Raw genomic sequence first — 21,112 nt, 5'->3', positions numbered from 1 at the left:
GGGCCGCGGGTAAAGGCTAGTATATTATAAATGGGAAAGTTTGGATGTTAAGATGTTTGGATGTTTAGATGTTTGGATGTTTGGATGTTTGGATGTTTGTCCAGACGTTTGTCTTTGTGACTCAATAACGCAAGAACGGCTGGACCGATTTGGATGAAATTTTGCACACGTATAGCCAATAGTCTAGAAGGATCTACTAGCTATATATTTTTCAAAAGGGGCGTGGTCCCCGCCCCCTAGGAACAGTTATAATTTAATTATTATATTTTTTCGTCTTTGCGACTGAATCACGCCAGAATGGCTACACGGATTTTGATGAAATTTGGGACACTGACAGTAGTCTACTAGCGAAATTTTTTCGAACATGGAAAGAGGGGTGGGGGTCCCACGACCCTTCGAGAAATTATTTTTCATAATTTTTACACATTATAACTTTACGTATACTGGCCTTCACCAATATCACAGACTCAAGGGGTCAAATAAGTCGAGGGCTTACAAAGTAAGCAGTGACACCCTCCGCCCGCCCCCCTTTATCACCCCCTCTGGTGTAAAATCCATAAATTGTTATAACTCAATCTAAATTTTCTCCTAAATCAATAGTTTTTGGTATCTGGTACATACAGAACGAGATCTAGACAATTTTGGAGGAACGATCAGTGGTCCTCTCCTCTACTCCCGCCATCCGCCCTCCATCAATTGTTTTTATTAGCACGCTTTTATTAGCTTTACCTGTATGTTTCTATCTAACTTTTTATTCGCTCCAATGCGCCTGCTGCCTTATTAACATGGTTTTATAATTAGCTTCACCTTATTTGTAATCCCGTAAGGGTCATATCGAGACCCTTCCGAGATCATTTCTGGATGGTTTTCGGGATCGGTCCGGGATTACGCCGGGGTAATTTCGGGACTTTTTCGGGACTATTTCGGGATCATTTTGGGACCCTTCCGGGATCATTTCTGTATAGTTTACGGGATCCGTCCGGGATCCCGTCGGGGTTATTTTGGAACATTTTCAGGACTATTCCGGAATCATTTCGGGACTATTTCGCGATCATTTGGGGACCCTTCCGGCATCATTTCTGGATGGTTTTCGGGATCCGTGCGGGATCTCGTCGGGGTCATATGGGGACTTTTTCGGGATCATTTGAGGGCTCTTCCGGCATCATTTCTGGATGGTTTTCGGGATCCGTCCGGGATATCGTCGGGGTCATTTGGGGACTTTTTCGGGATCATTTGGGGGCTCTTCCGGCATCATTTCTGGATGGTTTTCGGGATCCGTCCGGGATCTCGTCGGGGTCATTTGGGGACTTTTTCGGGATCATTTTGGGGCTCATCCGGCATCATTTCTGGATGGTTTTCGGGATCCGTCCGGGATCCCATCGGGGTCATTTCGGCTCTTTTTCGCGACTAATACGGGATCATTTGGGAACCCTTTCGGCATCATTTCTGGATGGTTTTCGGGATCCGTCCGGGATCCCGTCGGGGTCATTTCGGGACTTTTTCGCGACTAATACGGGATCATTTGGGAACCCTTTCGGCATCATTTCTGGATGGTTTTCGGGATCCGTTCGGGATCCCATTAGGGTAATTTCGGGACTATTAGGGGATCATTTGGGAACCTTTCCGGCATCATTTCTGGATAATTTTCGGGATCCGTCCGGGATGCCGACGAGGTCATTTCGGGACTATTTCGGGATCATTTGGGATACCTACCGGCATCATTTCTGGATGGTTTTTGGGATTCGTCCGGGATCCCGTCGTGGTCCTTTCGGGACTTTTTTCGACTAATACGGGATCATTTGCGGACCCTTTCGGCATCATTTCTGTATTGTTTTCGGAATCCTTTCGGGATCCCGTCAGGGTCATTTTGGGACTTTTTTGGGGCTAATACGGGATCATTTGGGGATCCTCTAGGGGTCGTTTCGTGACTTTTTCTGTTTTATTTCGGGATCATTTGGGGACCCTTCCGGCATAATTTCTTGATGGTTTGCCGGATCCATCAGGGTCATTTCGGGACCATTTTGGGATCATTTGGGGACCCTTCCGAGATCATTTCTGGATCCGTCCGGGATGCCGTAGGAGCCATTTCGGGATTTTTTGTTACTTTTCCGGGATAGCTTTTGGACCCTTCCGGGATCATTTCTGGATCTGTGCGGGATCCCATCTGGGTCATTTCCGGACTATTTCGGGATCATTTTGGGATCCTTCCGGAATCATTTCTGTATGGTTTTCGCGATCCGTCGTTGATTCCCTCGGAGCCATTTCGGAACCTTTTCTGGAGTATGTCGGGGTCATTTGGGGAATTTTTCGGGATCATTTGGGGCTCTTCCGGCATCATTTCTGGATGGTTTTCGGGATCCGTGCGGGATCTCGTCGGGGTCATTTGGGGACTTTTTCGGGATCATTTGGGGGCTCTTCCGGCATCATTTCTGGATGGCTTTCGGGATCCGTCCGGGATATCGTCGGGGTCATTTGGGGACTTTTTCGGGATCGTTTGGGGGCTCTTCCGGCATCATTTCTGGATGGTTTTCGGGATCCGTCCGGGATCCCATCAGGGTAATTTCGGGACTATTAGGGGATCATTTGTGGACCTTTCCGACATCATTTCTGGATAATTTTCGGTATCCGTCCGGGATGCCGACGAGGTCATTTCGGGATTATTTCGGGATCATTTGGGATACCTACCGGCATCATTTCTGGATGGTTTTTGGGATTCGTCCGGGATCCCGTCGGGGTCATTTCGGGACTTTTTCTCGACTAATACGGGATCATTTGCGGACCCTTTCGGCATAATTTCTGGATAGTTGTCGGGATCCGTTCGGGATCCCGTCACGGTCATTTCGGAACTATTAGGGGATCATTTGAGGACCTTTCCGGCATCATTTCTGGATAGTTTTTGGAATCCTTGCGGGATCCCGTCAGGGTCATTTCGGGGCTTTTTCGGGATCATTTAAGGATGGCTTTCAGGATTCGTCCGGGAACCCGTCAGGGTAATTTCTGGACTTTTCCGAGACTATTTCGAGATCATTTTGGGACCTTCCCAAGATCATTTCTGGATGGATTTCGGGATTTGTCCGGGATGCCCTCAGGGTCATTTTGGGACTATTAGGTGAGCATTTGAGGACCGTTCCGGCATCACTTCTGGATGGTTTTCGGTATCCGTTCAGATTCCCGTCGGAATAATTGCGGGACTTTTTCGGGATCATTGGGGTCCCTTCCAAAATCATTTCTGGATGGTTTTTGGGATTCGTCCGGCATCCCGTCCGGGTCATTTCGGGACTTTTTCTCGACTAATACGGGATCATTTGCGGCCCTTTCGGTATCATTTCTGGATAGTTGTCGGGATCCGTTCGGGATCCCGTCAGGTTCTTTTCGGAACTATTGGGAGATCATTTGAGGACCTTTCCGGCATTATTTCTGGTTAGTTTTCGGAATCCTTTCCGGGTCCCTTCAGGGTCATTTCGGGACTTTTTCGGCATCATTTAAGATTGGTTTTCAGGATTCGTCCGGTATCCGTCAGGGTAATTTCTGGACTTTTCCCAGACTATTTCGGGATAATTTTGGGACCCTCCCGAGATTATTTCTGGATGGATTTCGGGATCTGTCCGGGATGCCGTCATGGTCATTTTGGGACTATTAGGTGATCATTTGAGGACCTTTTCGGCATCACTTCTGGATGGTTTTCGGTATCCGCTCAGGATCCCGTCGGAATTATTGCGGGACTTTTTCGGGATCATTTGGTGTCCCTTCCGGCATCATTTCTGGCTGGTTTTTGGGATTCGTCCGGCATCCCGTCGGGTTCATTTCGGGACTTTTTCTCGACTAATACGGGATCATTTGCGGGCCCTTTCGGCATAATTTCTAGATAGTTGTCGGGATCCGTTCGGGATCCCGTCAGGGTCTTTTCGGAACTATTAAGTGATCATTTGAGGACATTTCCGGCATCATTTCTGGATAGTTTTCGGGATTCTTTCGGGGTCCAGTCAGGGTCATTTCGGGACTTTTTCGGGATCATTTAGAGATGGCTTTCAGGATTCGTCCGGGAACCCGTCAGGGTAATTTCTGAACTTTTCCGAGACTATTTCGGGATAATTTTGGGACCTTCCCAAGATCATTTCTGGATGGATTTCGGGATCTGTCCGGGATCCCGTCAGGGTCATTTAGGGGTGCGTTCGAGATCCCGTCAGGGTCATTTCGGGACTTCTTCGGGAATATATCGGGATCATTTCTGGATGGTTTATGGGATCCGTCCATGACCCCTTAAGGGTCATTTCGGGACTATTAGGTGATCATTTGAGGACCTTTCCGGCGTCACTTCTGGATGATTTTCGGTATCCGTTCGGGATCCCGTCGGAATCAATGCGGGACTTTTACGGAATCATTTGGGATTCCTTCCGGCATCATTTCTGGATGGTTTTCGGGATTTGTCCGGGATATCGTCGGGGTTATTTCGGGACCTTTTCGGGGCTAATACGGGATCATTTGGGGATCCTCTAGAGTTCGTTTCGTGACTTTTTCTGTATTATTTCGGGATCATTTTGGGACCCTTTCGGCATAATTTCTTGATGGTTTGCCGGATCCATCAGAGTCATTTCGGGACCATTTTGGGATCATTTGGGGACCCTTCCGAGATCATTTCTGGATCCGTCCGGGATGCCGTAGGAGCCATTTCGGAATTTTTTGTTACTTTTCCGGGATAGTTTTTGCACCCTTCCGGGATCATTTCTGGATCTGTGCGGGATCCCATCTGGGTCAATTCCGGACTTTTTCGGGATCATTTTGGAATCCTTCCGGAATCATTTCTTTATGGTTTTCGCGATCCATCGTGGATCCCCTCGGAGCCATTTCGGAACTTTTTCTGGAGTTAGTCGGGATAATTTAGGGACCCTTCCTGGATATTTTCTGGATGGTTTCTGAGATCCGTCCGGGAGCCCGTCAGGGTAATTTCGGAACTTCTTCGGGACTATTTCGGGATCAATTTGGTACCCTTCAGGCATCATTTCTGTGTGGTTATCTGGATAAGTCTAGAATCGTGTCGTTGTCATTTCGGGTTTTTTTGGGACTACTTCGGGAACTTTTGGAAACACTTCCGGGGCTTTTGTGGATGGTTTTCGGGATCCGTCCGCGATAGCGTCGGGGTCATTTCGTGGCTTTTCCTGGATAATTTCGTTATCATTTTGGGATCCTATCAGGTTATCAGCTCATAAAGTTCTTTTTTTTACTCAATTACAAAAACAAAATGCATTAGACAGAAAAAAAATTTTAAACAGATAACTTTATAAGCAGGCTAACGTGAATAGCCCACATATTTCATTTTCTCCTTGCGGACGGGGCCGCGGGTAAAGGCTAGTATAGTATATATCCCATACAACTGATCGTTGAGATAGAAATATTTTTGGCAATTTCTCCTTTAATTTCCAATATAAAAATGTTAAACTTGGTGATGTTTATTCTAATATACCATAGAAGATTTTCTGTAAAAATCATTTCGATCGGAGCTATATATAATATATATCCCATACAACCGATCGTTCAGATAAGGGGGTTTTTTGACATTTTTATACTCAGTTGAGCAGAGCTCACAGAGTATATTAAGTTTGATTGGATAACGGTTGGTTGTACATATATAAAGGAATCGAGATAGATATAGACTTCCATATATCAAAATAATCAGGATCGAAAAAAAATTCGATTAAGCCATGTCCGTCCGTCCGTCCGTCCACCCGTTAACACGATAACTTGAGTAAATTTTGAGGTATCTTGATGAAATTTGGTATGTAGGTTCCTGAGCACTCATCTCAGATCGCTATTTAAAATGAACGATATCGGACTATAACCACGCCCACTTTTTCGATATCGAAAATTTCGAAAAACCGAAAAAGTGAGATAATTCATTACCAAAGACAGATAAAGCGACGAAACTTGGTAGATGAGTTGAACTTATGACGCAGAATAGAAAATTAGTAAAATTTTGGACAATGGGCGTGGTACCGCCCACTTTTAAAAGAAGGTAATTTAAAACTTTTGCAAGCTATAATTTGGCAGTCGTTGAAGATATCATGATGAAATTTGGCAGGGACGTTACCTCTATTAATATATGTATGCTCAATAAAAATTAGCAAAATCGGAGAAGGCCACGCCCACTTTTAAAAAAAAATTTTTTTTAAAGTAATATTTTAACAAAAAAATTAATATCTTTACAGTATATAAGTAAATTATGTCAACATTCAACTCCAGTAATGATATGGTGCAATAAAATACAAAAATAAAAGAAAATTTCAAAATGGGCGTGGCTCCGCCCTTTTTCATTTAATTTGTCTAGGATACTTTTAACGCCATAAGTCGAACAAAAATTAACCAATCCTTTTGAAATTTGGTAGGGGTATAGATTTTATGATGTTAACTGTTTTCTGTGAAAACGGGCGAAATCGGTTGATGCCACGCCCAGTTTTTATACACAGTCGTTCGTCTGTCCTTCCGCATGGCCGTTAACACGATAACTTGAGCAAAAATCGGCATATCTTTAATGAACTTAGTTCACGTACTTACTTGAACTCACTTTATCTTGGTTTGAAAAATGAACTAAATCCGACAATGACCACGCCCACTTTTTCGATATCGAAAATTACGAAAAATTTAAAAAATGCCATAATTCTATACCAAATACGAAAAAAGGGATGAAACATGGTGAGGTAATTGGATTGGTTTATTGACGCGAAATATAACTTTAGAAAAAACTTTATAAAATGGTTGTGACACATACCATATTAAGTAGAAGAAAATGAAAAAGTTCTGCAGGGCGAAATAAAAAACCCTTAAAATCTTGGCAGGTATTACATATATAAATAAATTAACGGTATCCAACAGATGATGTTCTGGGTCACCCTGGTCCACATTTTGGTCGATATCTGGAAAACGCCTTCACATATATAACTACCACCACTCCCTTTTAAAACTCTCATTAATACCTTTAATTTGATACCCATATCGTACAAACACATTCTAGTCACCCCTGGTCCACCTTTATGGCGATATCTCGAAACGGCGTCCACCTGGGGAACTAAGCATTACTCCCTTTTAAAATACTCATTAACACCTTTCATTTGATACCCATATCGTACAAACGCATTCTAGAGTCACCCCTGGTCCACCTTTATGGCGATATCTCGAAAAGGCGTCCACCTATACAACAACCACCACTCCCTTTTAAAACCCTCATTAATACCTTTAATTTGATACCCATATCGTACAAACACATTCTAGTCACCCCTGGTCCACCTTTATGGCGATATCTCGAAACGGCGTCCACCTGGGGAACTAAGCATTACTCCCTTTTAAAATACTCATTAACACCTTTCTTTTGATACCCATATTGTACAAGCAAATTCTAGGGTCACCCCTGGTCCACCTTTATGGCGATATCTCAAAACGGCGTCCACCTATGGAACTAAGCATTACTCCTTTTTAAAATACTCATTAACATCTTTCGGTTGATACCCATATTGTAGAAACAAATTCTAGGGTCTCCCCTGGTCTACCTTTTTGGCGATATTTCGAAACGGCGTCCACCTATGGAACTAAGGATTACTCCCTTTTAAAATACTCATTCACACCTTTCATTTGATACCCATATCGTACAAACGCATTCTAGAGTCAACCCTGATCCACCTTTATGGCTATATCCCACTCCTTCATAAAATACTCTTTAATGCCTTTCATTTGATACACATTTCATACAAACACATTCCAGGGTTTCCCTCGGTTCATTTTCCTACATGGTTATTTTCCCTTATGTTGTCACCATAGCTCTCAACTGAGTATGTAATGTTCGGTTACACCCGAACTTAACCTTCCTTACTTGTTTATTTTATATTTATCTTAAAAATCGTTTAGGTATGTACATCAGTTCACTATATATTTCTTATCTTATACATCCGATTATTTGGAAATTACGAACGGGATAAGATTATTGTTCAGCACCATTCATGAAAGGTATGAAGTCTTCGGCACAGCCGAAGACAGTCCCGTCCTTACTTGTTTTTTTTTAAGTTTTACGCTAACTAGTGGCACTTAAGGTGGCACAGCATGTTGTCCAAAGTACTAAATGGACATTGTGCCGTAAAGACACTATTAAGTATCTAGGGGTTATTTTCGACTCTAAGCTGTCCTTTTCCAACCATGTAGACTATATGGTGTCGAAGTGTTTTTTATGATGGGTTTTATACGCAGAAACACTGTCGATTTTGTTGACCCACTTACTCTCAAAGCGTTGTATATATCTTTAGTGCGTAGTCATTTGGACTATTGCTGTAATTTGGAACCCTTACCATCAGAATCATACTTTTATAATTGAAAAGGTGCAAAGGGTGTTTACTAGAATGGCTTTGTGTCCTCTGTCATGGCCTAATGGGCTTCCAAACTATATTGGCAGACACAAGTTGCTAGGTCTACAAAACTTGGAAGAGAGAAGGGCTTATTTTTTTCTATTAGTTTTGTGTATAATGTGATGAATTCTAGAATCAACTGCAAACTCATTTCTAATTTAATACATGTTCACTCATCAAGTCTTAATTTAAGGACAACTAGTTGATTCAATGTATTTTCTCATGCAACAAATTATGGTTTCAATGAGCTACTCACAAGGTGCGTTCGAATATGTAATACATATGCTAAAAATTTGAATTTCAGCTTAGAGATAAGTAGCTTTAAGACTAGTCTCTTTATACTTTTTAATTAATGAGTCTGTTAGAACTATTCGGTAGACAGTAAATAAATAAATAAATAAACTGACTCACTCTAGGAGATCTTCACCTCTCTCCTTCTCTGCCTTCAAATTCTGATGTCGATAGGAGAGCGTTTTTATCCCTTCTCCTAACATGATGTAGCCAGCGAACCCTGTGAGCCATCATTGCATTCTTGCACGCTGGCATCAGCTGAAGGACCATAAATGTTTCCGAAAATGTTCCTCCTGAATACACCAAGGTCACCCCATCTTCCTACGACACGGCCATACATCAGAACAGGTACAATTAAAAGGTACAAAAGCGTTTCTTTCGTTCGGCCAGAAAAGGAATTAGATTTTCAATTTACATAGTGTTGAAAAAAATCATATGGTGACCTGAGGTGGATATGATGGCTTCAAAAAAAATTTTTCTAACAAAAATGTATTCAAATGTACTTATGTAACTTGTATGTATTCTACTTCATCGTCTCATAAAACAAGAACTCGAAACTGGACTACTTGACCTCTGGAGACGCGTGTCACTATAGCTTGTAACGTGTCTTCTTATCTCTTTGGTCCAACTTTGGTGGAACTACAATGCGAGAGGCCATGATGTAAGAAATTTGTGTATTTGAATGAGGTCAAACAATAATGAACTGAATCAATACTGCTTTTTGTTTATATAAGCAAAAATAAAATTCACAAATTTTACTTCTTTCTTACAATTAATTGCAAATAAAGAAAAATACAATAGATAAAATTCGCATCCATTATAACTAACATCATTTGTAAACACACCTCATATAGCAAACAAAAGAAATTTAAGAAAGAAGAAAAAGAAGAAAACAAAGTTATTGCTTTCCTAAAAATAATTTGCTTGCACATTTATGTATGTATGTACTCGTATGTATGTTTATAGAATATTGTCACCTGTTACTTGTCACATGAACATTATAACATCGCCTTTCGGCATACATGAAAATAAAATCAGCTAATGAAAAAATCATTACCCAGGCACTCGACGGTGATGGCAATGTCGATTACGACGATGGTGATGACGACGTCCGTTAGTTTTGCCTTGCGCTGGGTAAAGCTTGATTATTGTGCATGTTGGTTTAGTTGGTATTGTTATTTTTTATCGTTGTAATATTACTCAAAAGTGTTACTGTAGCTACTGACTACCTAACTAAGTCAATGAACATTCGCGATTACGTTTACGATGCACATTATCAGTAAAAAGATTTTATTAACTTTCAATTTCTTTTATTTCGCTTCGACGTGATTTGATTGGCTTCGTTTCGGTTTAGCGAGCAAGGCATGGGAATGTTTGAAGGCATGGGAATAGCACAGAGGTCAATCAGTGTTTTTTTTTGCACGTTTTACAAATATAGCGTAATTTTCGGTGAGATAATTAAATTGCAACAAGAGGAGTTTGAAAAGTTTAGATCGATAGTTCGTATGTATGTTGTATGATATATCGGCAGATTTGAGTACATTTATGATTTCGGATATAAAAAGCAAAACAAAGAAAAACGAATGAAATTATGCTGCCTATGACGTAAGCTTTGTTATACAAATTTTTGGGTAGAGATGAAGAGAGAAAAGGCAGTTGTAGGCGCAAACACTTTTTTTGGTATCTAATAAGGATACTGCCTTACAAAGATAAAGTAACGAATAGGGCAGATATTGACCTTGGTTATTCCCTACGGAGAGCCAAATGCGTTTTGCCTCTATTACGGTTTACAACTCAACTTAGTTGGGTTGTAATTGAAACAACTCAACTTTAAGACAATTCAACTCCTGTTTGGTATTACGAATTACAACTTATATCAGTTGAAGTTGAATTGATGTTGCCAACCTAAAAAAGTGATGATTTGACAGATAAAGGAACAGCTGATAAATTTGTGGCGGAAATTCAAGCATTTTCAAAAGTGATTTTTTATTAATAGTTAATAGCAAAATAGATATCAATAAAATAATATTAAATTTTTTTATAACGACGAAAATTTTGGTGACAAAATTGACATGTCGCGAAAACGGAAATAATTCGCATGATCACTCCAATCCCTTGGAACTACCAAGCACGAAGTAAGAAAACGTTTAAGTGACGAATGATGACCTTCTAATAAAGTTATTTTGCGGATTTGTAAGTTATTTTCGGTTAAGTAAGGACGAATATTGCCCGAGGGACGGCTGTACCCCTATTTTAAAGCTACATTCCTTGCTGATGGCAGCTATCGAAAATGCTATGGAAATGATTTTACTGTTGGACTGGAGAGCATCTACAGTTAATAAAGAGGTTTTAGATATTGCGGAGTATATTTGTGCGAAGTGGATTAAAACCCAAATGACTCCAGAGCAAAGCGCTACAAAAACCGCATTTTACTCTAAAATAGGATTCCCAGCAGTAGTGGGCAGTATCGATGGGACTCACGTTCGCATTATTTCACCTATTTTGGCAACATCCGAACTGCACCCTGCCTCGTCCAACTTCGGGATGTCGCTCCAGAAGGTCAAAAAGTTGTTCAATGTATCCTTGGTTGAAAATATGTTTTTTCTATAAATTTGTACAAAATTGCTGATTATGTCTAAAGTTTGTTTAAATTAATTTAAAAAAGGTTTAATTACTCGCTTTCCATTTTTATACTCAGCTGAGCAGAGCTCACAGAGTATATTAACTTTGTTCGCATAACAGCAATCCGTAACGGCATAAACTAATCGAGATAGATATAGACTTCTATATATCAAAACGATCTGGGCGAAAAAAGAAATGTATTTAGCCATGTCCGTCCGTCCGTCCGTCCGTCCGTAAACACGATAACATGAGTAAATTTTGAGGTATCTTGATGAAATTTGGTATGTAGGTTCCTGGGCACTCATCTCATATCGAGATCGGACTATAACCACGCCTACTTTTTCGATATCGAAAATTTCGAAAAATCCAAAAAGTGCGATAATTCATTACCAAAGACGGATAAAGTGATGAAACTTGGTACGTGGGTTGAGCTTATGACGCAGAATAGAAAATTAGTAAAGTTTTGGACAATGGGCGTGGCACCGCCCACTTTTGAAAGAAGGTAATTTGAAAGTTTCGCAAGCCGTAATTTGGGAGTCGTTGAAGATAACATGATGAAATTTGGCAGGAACGTTACTACTATTACTATATATGTCCTAAATAAAAATTAGCACAAGCGGATAAAGAACACGCCAACTTAAAAAAAAAAATTTTTTTAAGTCAAATTTTAACAAAAAGTTGATTATCTTTACAGTATATAAGTAATTTATGGCAACATTCAACTCCAGTAATTATATGGTGCAACAAAATACAAAAATAAAAGCAAATTTCAAAATGGGCGTGGCTCCGCCCTTTTTCACTTAATTCGTCTAGAATACTTTTAATGCCATAAGTCGAACAAAAATTTACCAATCTTTGTGAAATTTGGTAGGGACATAGATTCTATGACGATAACTGTTTTCTGTGAAAATCGGTCAAAATCGGTTGAAACCACGCCCAGTTTTTATACACAGTCGACCATCTGTCCTTCCGCTCGGCCGTTAACACGATAACTTGAGCAAAAATCGATGTATCTTTACTAAACTCAGTTCACGTACTTATCTGAACTCACTTTATATTGGTATAAAAAATGGCCGAAATCCGACTATGGCCACGCCCACTTTTTCGATATCGAAAATTACGAAAAATGAGAAAAAATGCCATAATTCTATACCAAATATGAAAAAAGGGATGAAACATTGTAATTCGATTGGTTTATTGACGCAAAATATAACTTTAGAAAAAACTTTGTAAAATGGGTGTGACACCTCCCATATTAAGTAGAATAAAATGAAAAAGTTCTGCAGGACGAAATCAAAAGCCCTTGCTATCTTGGCAGGAATATTGTTCGTGGTATTGCATATATAAATAAATTAGCGGTACCCGATAGATGATGTTCTGGGTCACCCTGGTCCACATTTTGGTCGATATCTCGAAAACGCTTTCAAATGTACAACTAAGGGTCACTCTCTTTTAAAACCCTCATTAGTACCTTTAATTTGATCCCTTTTAAAACCCTCATTAGTACCTTTAATTTGATACCCATAACGTATGAACATATTCTGGAGTCACCCCTGGTCCGCCTTTATGGCGATATCCCTAAATGGCGTCCACTCATAGAACTATGGCCCACTCCCTATTAACTACTCTTTAATACCTTCCATTTGATACCAATGTCACACAAACACATTCCAGGTTACCCTAGGTTCTTTTTCCTACATGGTGATTTTCCCTTATTTTGTCTCCAAAGCTCTCAGCTGAGTATGTAATGTTCGGTTACACCCGAACTTAGCCTTCCTTACTTGTTTCTTTTTTTTTAATTTTTTTCCGGCAACGTTTTACAAGAAGGTGCCTCATCTAATTTTTTTCAAAAAGTATCAAATGTGGTATCAAAAGACACGTTTCGACATCCGTTTTAAGAATCCGAAAGCGGAAATTAAAAATTTTATTTCTATCGAAAGATATTTATAAAAAACCCATAAAATGGCCCCGAGAGGGTCAGAAATATGAGACCCGATCCATAGGTTTTTTTGCACAGAACACTTTTCTGCGTTGGGGGCCTTCGGCCGCGATTTGTAAAAATAACCATAGTTGGTTCAACGCCTTTCTGCATTGGTGTGTACAAAAAATCTGGCAAAATACAAAAACTACATGAAAATTTTAACCGAAATGATATGACAGAAATGAAATTTTTGCTTTCAGATTCTAAAAACGGAGGTCGAAACGTGTCTTTTGATACCAATTTTGAAAATGTGTGTTAAAAATTAGGTGGTGAACCGTCTTGTAAAACGGTACCTTTTTCCAAACAACTGCAAAATTTTATGAGATTTTTTTGATGCCTTTGACAACTACACCAACACAAAGTTGTAAACGGCAATGCCACAAAAATTTGTACGACTAAAAACTTCAGCCGACATTTTTTTTGACAGGTTGAGTTGTAATCTGTAAGACCAAATTGCAAAATTTCAACTGAAACTGTGTTGAGTTGTAAACGGCAATAGGGGCACATACATATATCGTCCTCCTCGTAAGACCATATTGATGACAATGTGTGAGTTGACACACCTATTGGATCGGGCGAAGCACTGCTACAACAACAACAACAATCTCGTCATTTTCCATGAAATTAACGTAGCTGGTGCTGTGCCGGATTTAGCCCCGCAACGCCATGAGCTCCCATCAGGCAATGGCTTCTTAACAATCTAGTTATAACGGATAATCGAACCTCAGTAAACTCTATTCGCTCCGCAGAGCGCTTTTATTCAAAAACTAGCCAGTAAGTCCTCTACACCTAGCAAGTGGCAGTGTGAATCCTGTGCTTATTTAGCGAACTCAAGGCGCACCTGTCTGTCACAATGTGTACCACGGAGTTAGAAAACGCAGAACACGTCATGTTCCACTGCCCCCATTTCAACGAGGAAAGACTTGCCTTGCAAAGAGTCTTTGGAGAGGAACTTACCACATGAAATTTAGTATCACAAATGTACAACAGGAAAGAGTGCTGGAGTGCAGTGAGCAAAATGGCATTTATAGTCATGACACGCCTGATGGATGCTAAGAGGGAGCGCAGAGCAATGTATATGCGAAGCAGTGGCGATTAAATCGACATTCAGAGCAAATAGCGGGAACCTGGGCGCAGGGACGACAGTAGGCTCTTAAAAAATTAGAAATATGGAACGCCACCCTAAAGTAATGCGAAAGTGGTACCGCGACGCTTCCAAAACGGTGCTGTTTTTTAGTCTACGGACACACGATTGCTGCGACGGCGGCAATTATGGTGCATTAGGCATTTTTCAGCCCTCCCGAAAAAAAAGGCCCACCTGTCTAGAAGCAGAGAGCAAATGATCAGTGGAGTCCCAAAGTGTCTATTGTCAGCCACGCTATATTCGCAATTGCTTCTTCAGTCTAAGAGTGAAGCATAGCAGGTTCTAGGGATATCCGAACGCCGAGGCACCCACCTACCAATTGACCTTGGATTCAGCTGTTAAAAGGTTCGCCAGACTTCCACCCATTTTAAAGTTTTTTGTATGCTACTTTTACATATCTATATACAAATATTTATGCATCAATATGTGTCAAAGTAATACATATTGATATTTGTAGTGAAATCAGTAAAAGGTTATGAGTTAATGTAACTTTCTTTAGCTAAATATTCGGTAGAAAAGTTGGCAGTCAATCAAAGGCAAAAATATATTGAACGCATTCTATTAATGTACATATGTGTTAGACACATACACACATGCATATATATGAACATGCTAGATAATATGCACCCGTGGAAAGTAAAATTATAATTTAACACAAATGTTTTGTTTGCAAATGCAGTTAAATAGTTTAACCAATAAATGAAATGCAAGCAAATATGTAAACAAATGTCTCAAGAGGGCTAGTCGTTGCAGGCCATTCATCTGTATTCGAAATCTGCAAGTTTGTGTGTAGTTAGAGCAGCAGCAACTTCACACTTCTAACTTAAATCCCTGTCACCTCGGGCATTCCATCACGTGTTTAATGTGTTAAGTGCGTATGCATACTTAAGGCCGCTGCACAATGAAATTTTTCATATAGATGAGTTTAACACAAGCTTATGCATTCCAATAACATCACCACAATCAACCAAGATGTTGCGTTTGTAAATATGAAGCAACTTCAGACTTGGCAATTGAAGTTTACTACGCCTTGCCCATTCACATACAAAATTTCACGAAGCACTTTTGTAAACATTCTCCCTATACAAAAAAAATATTTGCTACCATATTTTGTGTCGTATTCGATTGTTATATTGCAGTTTTCAATTGCGAAAAATGTTAGAAATTTTACCAACCAGTGGGAAAAATAATTTCACTTGCAAAGTGTGCCAACACCCTTAGCCAAAGCAAATGTCAAATTCTTCTCCTTATGATTTGCTTGGAACAAAATTGGGGAGTTAGCTCTTTTCAATATCAGATGGCGCCAGTGTCGCTCATTCTACCGATCTTCATAAAAAGACGTGCAATCTACTCCTAATGCATAAGCTTGTGTTAAACTCATCTATATGAAAAACTGATTATGTTTCGGACCTATTAGGGCCACTGCATAATGAAATTTTTCATATAGATGCGTTTAACACAAGCTTATGCATTCCAGTAACATCACCACAATCAACCAAGATGTTGCGTTTATAAATATGAAGGAACTTTAGACTTAGCAGTTTATTTCGCCTTGCCCAATCACATACAAAATTTCGCGAAGCACTGTTATAAACATTCTCCCTATACAACAAAAATACTTGCTAATATGTTTTGTGCGTTACTGATTTGTTAAATTGCAGTTTTTAACTATGAAAAATGTACCAACGAGTGGGAAAAATAATTTCACTTGCGTGCCAGCACCCTTAGCTAAAACAAATGTCAAATTCTTCTTCTTATGCTTTGCTCGCAAAAATGTTGCAAGTTGGTTACTTTTTCATGTCAGATGACGCCACACAGTGGTATTTTTGCATGATTTAGACGCGAAAAATTTATAACTCACTGAAAAATGAATATATTTCATTCAAACCAAGTGTATATGTTTGTATGCCTCACCCCCCATCAGTGAGGATAGGCGAAGTGGGGGTCGGCGGGCCCCTGTCCAAAAATTTTGAATTTACCCCAAACAAAAACTTTCTTATAGCCTTATTTTGTTCTTTTGTTCACAATTGAACATATCTATATTTAAATTTCTTATCTTCTTCAAACCATGAAGCAAACTTTCGAAGAAAATTAACTTTGGTGTAATTCACTTGAATCTATCTCATACCTAGTTTGATAAAAAAATTCGAACTTTACTGCAGCATTCATCATACAATCCCTCGTCTCTATTTACTCCCTCCCTAAAACAGTCACACGTGGTATAAAACGGCTTTATCTTTTTGATTTTGGCCACGTTCTGCAAACCACACCTCACTTTGTTATCGTCATTATATCAAAAGGGGTACGAAGAATCATTTGAGTTATAGGCAATAATATTGAGTTATTGTAGAAATTTAAAAATTATTGTGGTACAAACTTTTGGCAGGCTTTTCTTTCCACGGTTTTATATATTTACAGCACAAATATAATACACATTAAAAACTCAAAATTATGTAAAAAAATACTCAACCAAAAATTTTTTGAACACTTGTAAAAAAATATAATTACGTGTAGATTTGAAATAACCAAAAATATTTTAGCTTTGAAAGTTTTATTTAATATTAAACCATGCGTTATTTCACTTTTGTAAATTGCACTACTTAGCGCCTTATCAACAACTCACAGTTTGACAGCAGATTATTCAATGAAGAAGAATAATTATAAGAAATTATAATCTAATATATATTATAAATGGGAAAGTTTGGATGTTAAGATGTTTGGATGTTTGGATGTTTGGATGTTTAGATGTTTGGATGTTTGGATGTTTGGATGTTTGGATGTTTGGATGTTTGGATGTTTGTCCAGACGTTTGTCTTTGTGACTCAATAACGCAAGAACGGCTGGACCGATTTGGATGAAATTTTGCACACATATAGCCAATAGTCTAGAAGGATCTACTAGCTATATATTTTTCAAAAGGGGCGTGGTCCCCGCCCCCTAGGGTCAGTTATAATTTAATTATTATATTTTTTCGTTTTTGCGACTGAATCACGCCAAAATGGCTACACGGATTTTGATGAAATTTGGGACACAGACAGTAGTCTACTAGCGAAATTTTTTTCGAACATGGAAAGAGGGGTGGGGGTCCCACGACCCTTCGAGAAATTATTTTTCATAATTTTTACACATTATAACTTTACGTATACTGGCCTTCACCTATATCACAGACTCAAGGGGTCAAATAAGTCGAGGGCTTACAAAGTAAGCAGTGACACCCTCCGCCCGCCCCCCTTTATATCCCCCTCTGGTGTAAAATCCATAAATTGTTATAACTCAATCTAAATTTTCTCCTAAATCAATAGTTTTTGGTATCTGGTACATACAGAACGAGATCTAGACAATTTTGGAGGAACGATCAGTGGTCCTCTCCTCTACTCCCGCCATCCGCCCTCCATCAATTGTTTTTATTAGCACGCTTTTATTAGCTTTACCTGTATGTTTCTATCTAACTTTTGATTCGCTCCAATGCGCCTGCTGCCTTATTAACATGGTTTTATAATTAGCTTCACCTTATTTGTAATCCCGTAAGGGTCATATCGAGACCCTTCCGGGATCATTTCTGGATGGTTTTCGGGATCGGTCCGGGATTACGCCGGGGTAATTTCGGGACTTTTTCGGGACTATTTCGGGATCATTTTGGGACCCTTCCGGGATCATTTCTGTATAGTTTACGGGATCCGTCCGGGATCCCGTCGGGGTTATTTTGGAACATTTTCGGGACTATTCCGGAATCATTTCGGGACTATTTCGCGATCATTTGGGGACCCTTCCGGCATCATTTCTGGATGGTTTTCGGGATCCGTGCGGGATCTCGTCGGGGTCATATGGGGACTTTTTCGGGATCATTTGGGGGCTCTTCCGGCATCATTTCTGGATGGTTTTCGGGATCCGTCCGGGACCTCGTCGGGGTCATTTGGGGACTTTTTCGGGATCATTTTGGGGCTCATCCGGCATCATTTATGGATGGTTTTCGGGATCCGTCCGGGATCCCGTCGGGGTCATTTCGGGACTTTTTCGCGACTAATACGGGATCATTTGGGAACCCTTTCGGCATCATTTCTGGATGGTTTTTGGGATCCGTCCGGGATCCCGTCGGGGTCATTTCGGGACTTTTTCGCGACTAATACGGGATCATTTGGGAACCCTTTCGGCATCATTTCTGGATGGTTTTCGGGATCCGTCCGGGATCCCATTAGGGTAATTTCGGGACTATTAGGGGATCATTTGGGAACCTTTCCGGCATCATTTCTGGATAATTTTCGGGATCCGTCCGGGATGCCGACGAGTTCATTTCGGGACTATTTCGGGATCATTTGGGATACCTACCGGCATCATTTCTGGATGGTTTTTGGGATTCGTCCGGGATCCCGTCGTGGTCCTTTCGGGACTTTTTTTCGATTAATACGGGATCATTTGCGGACCCTTTTGGCATCATTTCTGGATAGTTGTCGGGATCCCGTCACGGTCATTTCGGGACTATTAGGGGATCATTTGAGGACCTTTCCGGCATCATTTCTGTATTGTTTTCGGAATCCTTTCGGGATCCGTCAGGGCCATTTTGGAACTTTTTTGGGGCTAATACGGGATCATTTGGGGATCCTCTAGGGGTCGTTTCGTGACTTTTTCTGTTTTATTTCGGGATCATTTGGGGACCCTTCCGGCATAATTTCTTGATGGTTTGCCGGATCCATCAGGGTCATTTCGGGACCATTTTGGGATCATTTGGGGACCCTTCCGAGATCATTTCTGGATCCGTCCGGGATGCCGTAGGAGCCATTTCGGGATTTTTTGTTACTTTTCCGGGATAGTTTTCGGACCCTTCCGGGATCATTTCTGGATCTGTGCGGGATCCCATCTGGGTCATTTCCGGACTATTTCGGGATCATTTTGGGATCCTTCCGGAATCATTTCTGTATGGTTTTCGCGATCCGTCGTTGATTCCCTCGGAGCCATTTCGGAACCTTTTCTGGAGTATGTCGGGGTCATTTGGGGACTTTTTCGGGATCATTTGGGGCTCTTCCGGCATCATTTCTGGATGGTTTTCGGGATCCGTGCGGGATCTCGTCGGGGTCATTTGGGGACTTTTTTGGGATCATTTGGGGGCTCTTCCGGCATCATTTCTGGATGGTTTTCGGGATCCGTCCGGGATATCGTCGGGGTTATTTAGGGACTTTTTCGGGATCATTTGGGGGCTCTTCCGGCATTATTTCTGGATGGTTTTCGGGATCCGTCCGGGATCCCATCAGGGTAATTTCGGGACTATTAGGGGATCATTTGTGGACCTTTCCGGCATCATTTCTGGATAAGTTTCGGTATCCGTCCGGGATGCCGACGAGGTCATTTCGGGATTATTTCGGGATCATTTGGGATACCTACCGGCATCATTTCTGGATGGTTTTTGGGGTTCGTCCGGGATCCCGTCGGGGTCATTTCGGGACTTTTTCTCGACTAATACGGGATCATTTGCGGACCCTTTCGGCATAATTTCTGGATAGTTGTCGGGATCCGTTCGGGATCCCGCCACGGTCATTTCGGAACTATTAGGGGATCATTTGAGGACCTTTCCGGCATCATTTCTGGATAGTTTTTGGAATCCTTTCGGGATCCCGTCAGGGTCATTTCGGGGCTTTTTCGGGATCATTTAAGGATGGCTTTCAGGATTCGTCCGGGAACCCGTCAGGGTAATTTCTGAACTTTTCCGAGACTATTTCTGGATCATTTTGGGACCTTCTCAAGATCATTTATGGATGGATTTCGGGATTTGTCCGGGATGCCCTCAGGGTCATTTTGGGACTATTAGGTGAGCATTTGAGGACCGTTCCGGCATCACTTCTGGATGGTTTTCGGTATCCGTTCAGATTCCCGTCGGAATAATTGCGGGACTTTTTCGGGATCATTGGGGTCCCTTCCAAAATCATTTCTGGATGGTTTTTGGGATTCGTCCGGCATCCCGTCGGGGTCATTTCGGGACTTTTTCTCGACTAATACGGGATCATTTGCGGACCCTTTCGGTATCATTTCTGGATAGTTGTCGGGATACGTTCGGGATCCCGTCAGGGTCTTTTCGGAACTATTGGGAGATCATTTGAGGACCTTTCCGGCATCATTTCTGGTTAGTTTTCGGGATCCTTTCCGGGTCCCATCAGGGTCATTTCGGGACTTTTTCGGCATCATTTAAGATTGGTTTTCAGGATTCGTCCGGTATCCGTCAGGGTAATTTCTGGACTTTTCCCAGACTATTTCGGGATAATTTTGGGACCCTCCCAAGATCATTTCTGGATGGATTTCGGGATCTGTCCGGGATGCCGTCAGGGTCATTTTGGGACTATTAGGTGATCATTTGAGGACATTTTCGGCACCACTTCTGGATGGTTTTCGGTATCCGCTCAGGATCCCGTCGGAATTATTGCGGGACTTTTTCGGGATCATTTGGTGTCCCTTCCGGCATCATTTCTGGCTGGTTTTTGGGATTCGTCCGGCATCCCGTCGGGTTCATTTCGGGACTTTTTCTCGACTAATACGGGATCATTTGCGGCCCTTTCGGCATCATTTCTAGATAGTTGTTGGGATCCGTTCGGGATCCCGTCAGGGTCTTTTCGGAACTATTAGGTGATCATTTGAGGACATTTCCGGCATCATTTCTGGATAGTTTTCGGGATCCTTTCGGGGTCCAGTCAGGGTCATTTCGGG

The 21,112-nt window shown here is 41.1% G+C and overlaps 2 protein-coding genes across 7 annotated transcripts in view; one reads left to right on the top strand and one right to left on the bottom strand.

The window, feature by feature from the left end:
- Window positions 1-10,190, bottom strand: part of LOC137241274 (uncharacterized) — a 65,542-nt gene extending 55,352 nt beyond the window's left edge. The window contains exon 1 of the mRNA XM_067768710.1: window positions 9,733-10,190. The gene's annotated coding sequence lies outside the window, so the exon portion shown is untranslated. The remainder of the gene's footprint in view (window positions 1-9,732) is intronic.
- LOC137241276 (trans-1,2-dihydrobenzene-1,2-diol dehydrogenase-like) overlaps window positions 1-21,112 on the top strand; it is a 161,977-nt gene that overhangs the window by 116,590 nt on the left and 24,275 nt on the right. The window contains exon 1 of one of the 6 annotated variants that reach the window (XM_067768716.1): window positions 9,775-10,124. The exons of 4 other annotated variants lie outside the window; for them this stretch is intronic. In XM_067768716.1, the coding sequence (XP_067624817.1) occupies window positions 10,040-10,124 (85 nt within the window). In that variant the 5' untranslated portion in view covers window positions 9,775-10,039. One more of the 6 variants, XM_067768719.1, reaches the window with a different exon arrangement.

Source organism: Eurosta solidaginis, chromosome 2 (assembly GCF_040869045.1).
Source record: "Eurosta solidaginis isolate ZX-2024a chromosome 2, ASM4086904v1, whole genome shotgun sequence".
In the NCBI taxonomy this organism is placed as follows: domain Eukaryota; kingdom Metazoa; phylum Arthropoda; class Insecta; order Diptera; family Tephritidae; genus Eurosta; species Eurosta solidaginis.
This window is presented reverse-complemented; position numbering and strand designations above follow the sequence as displayed.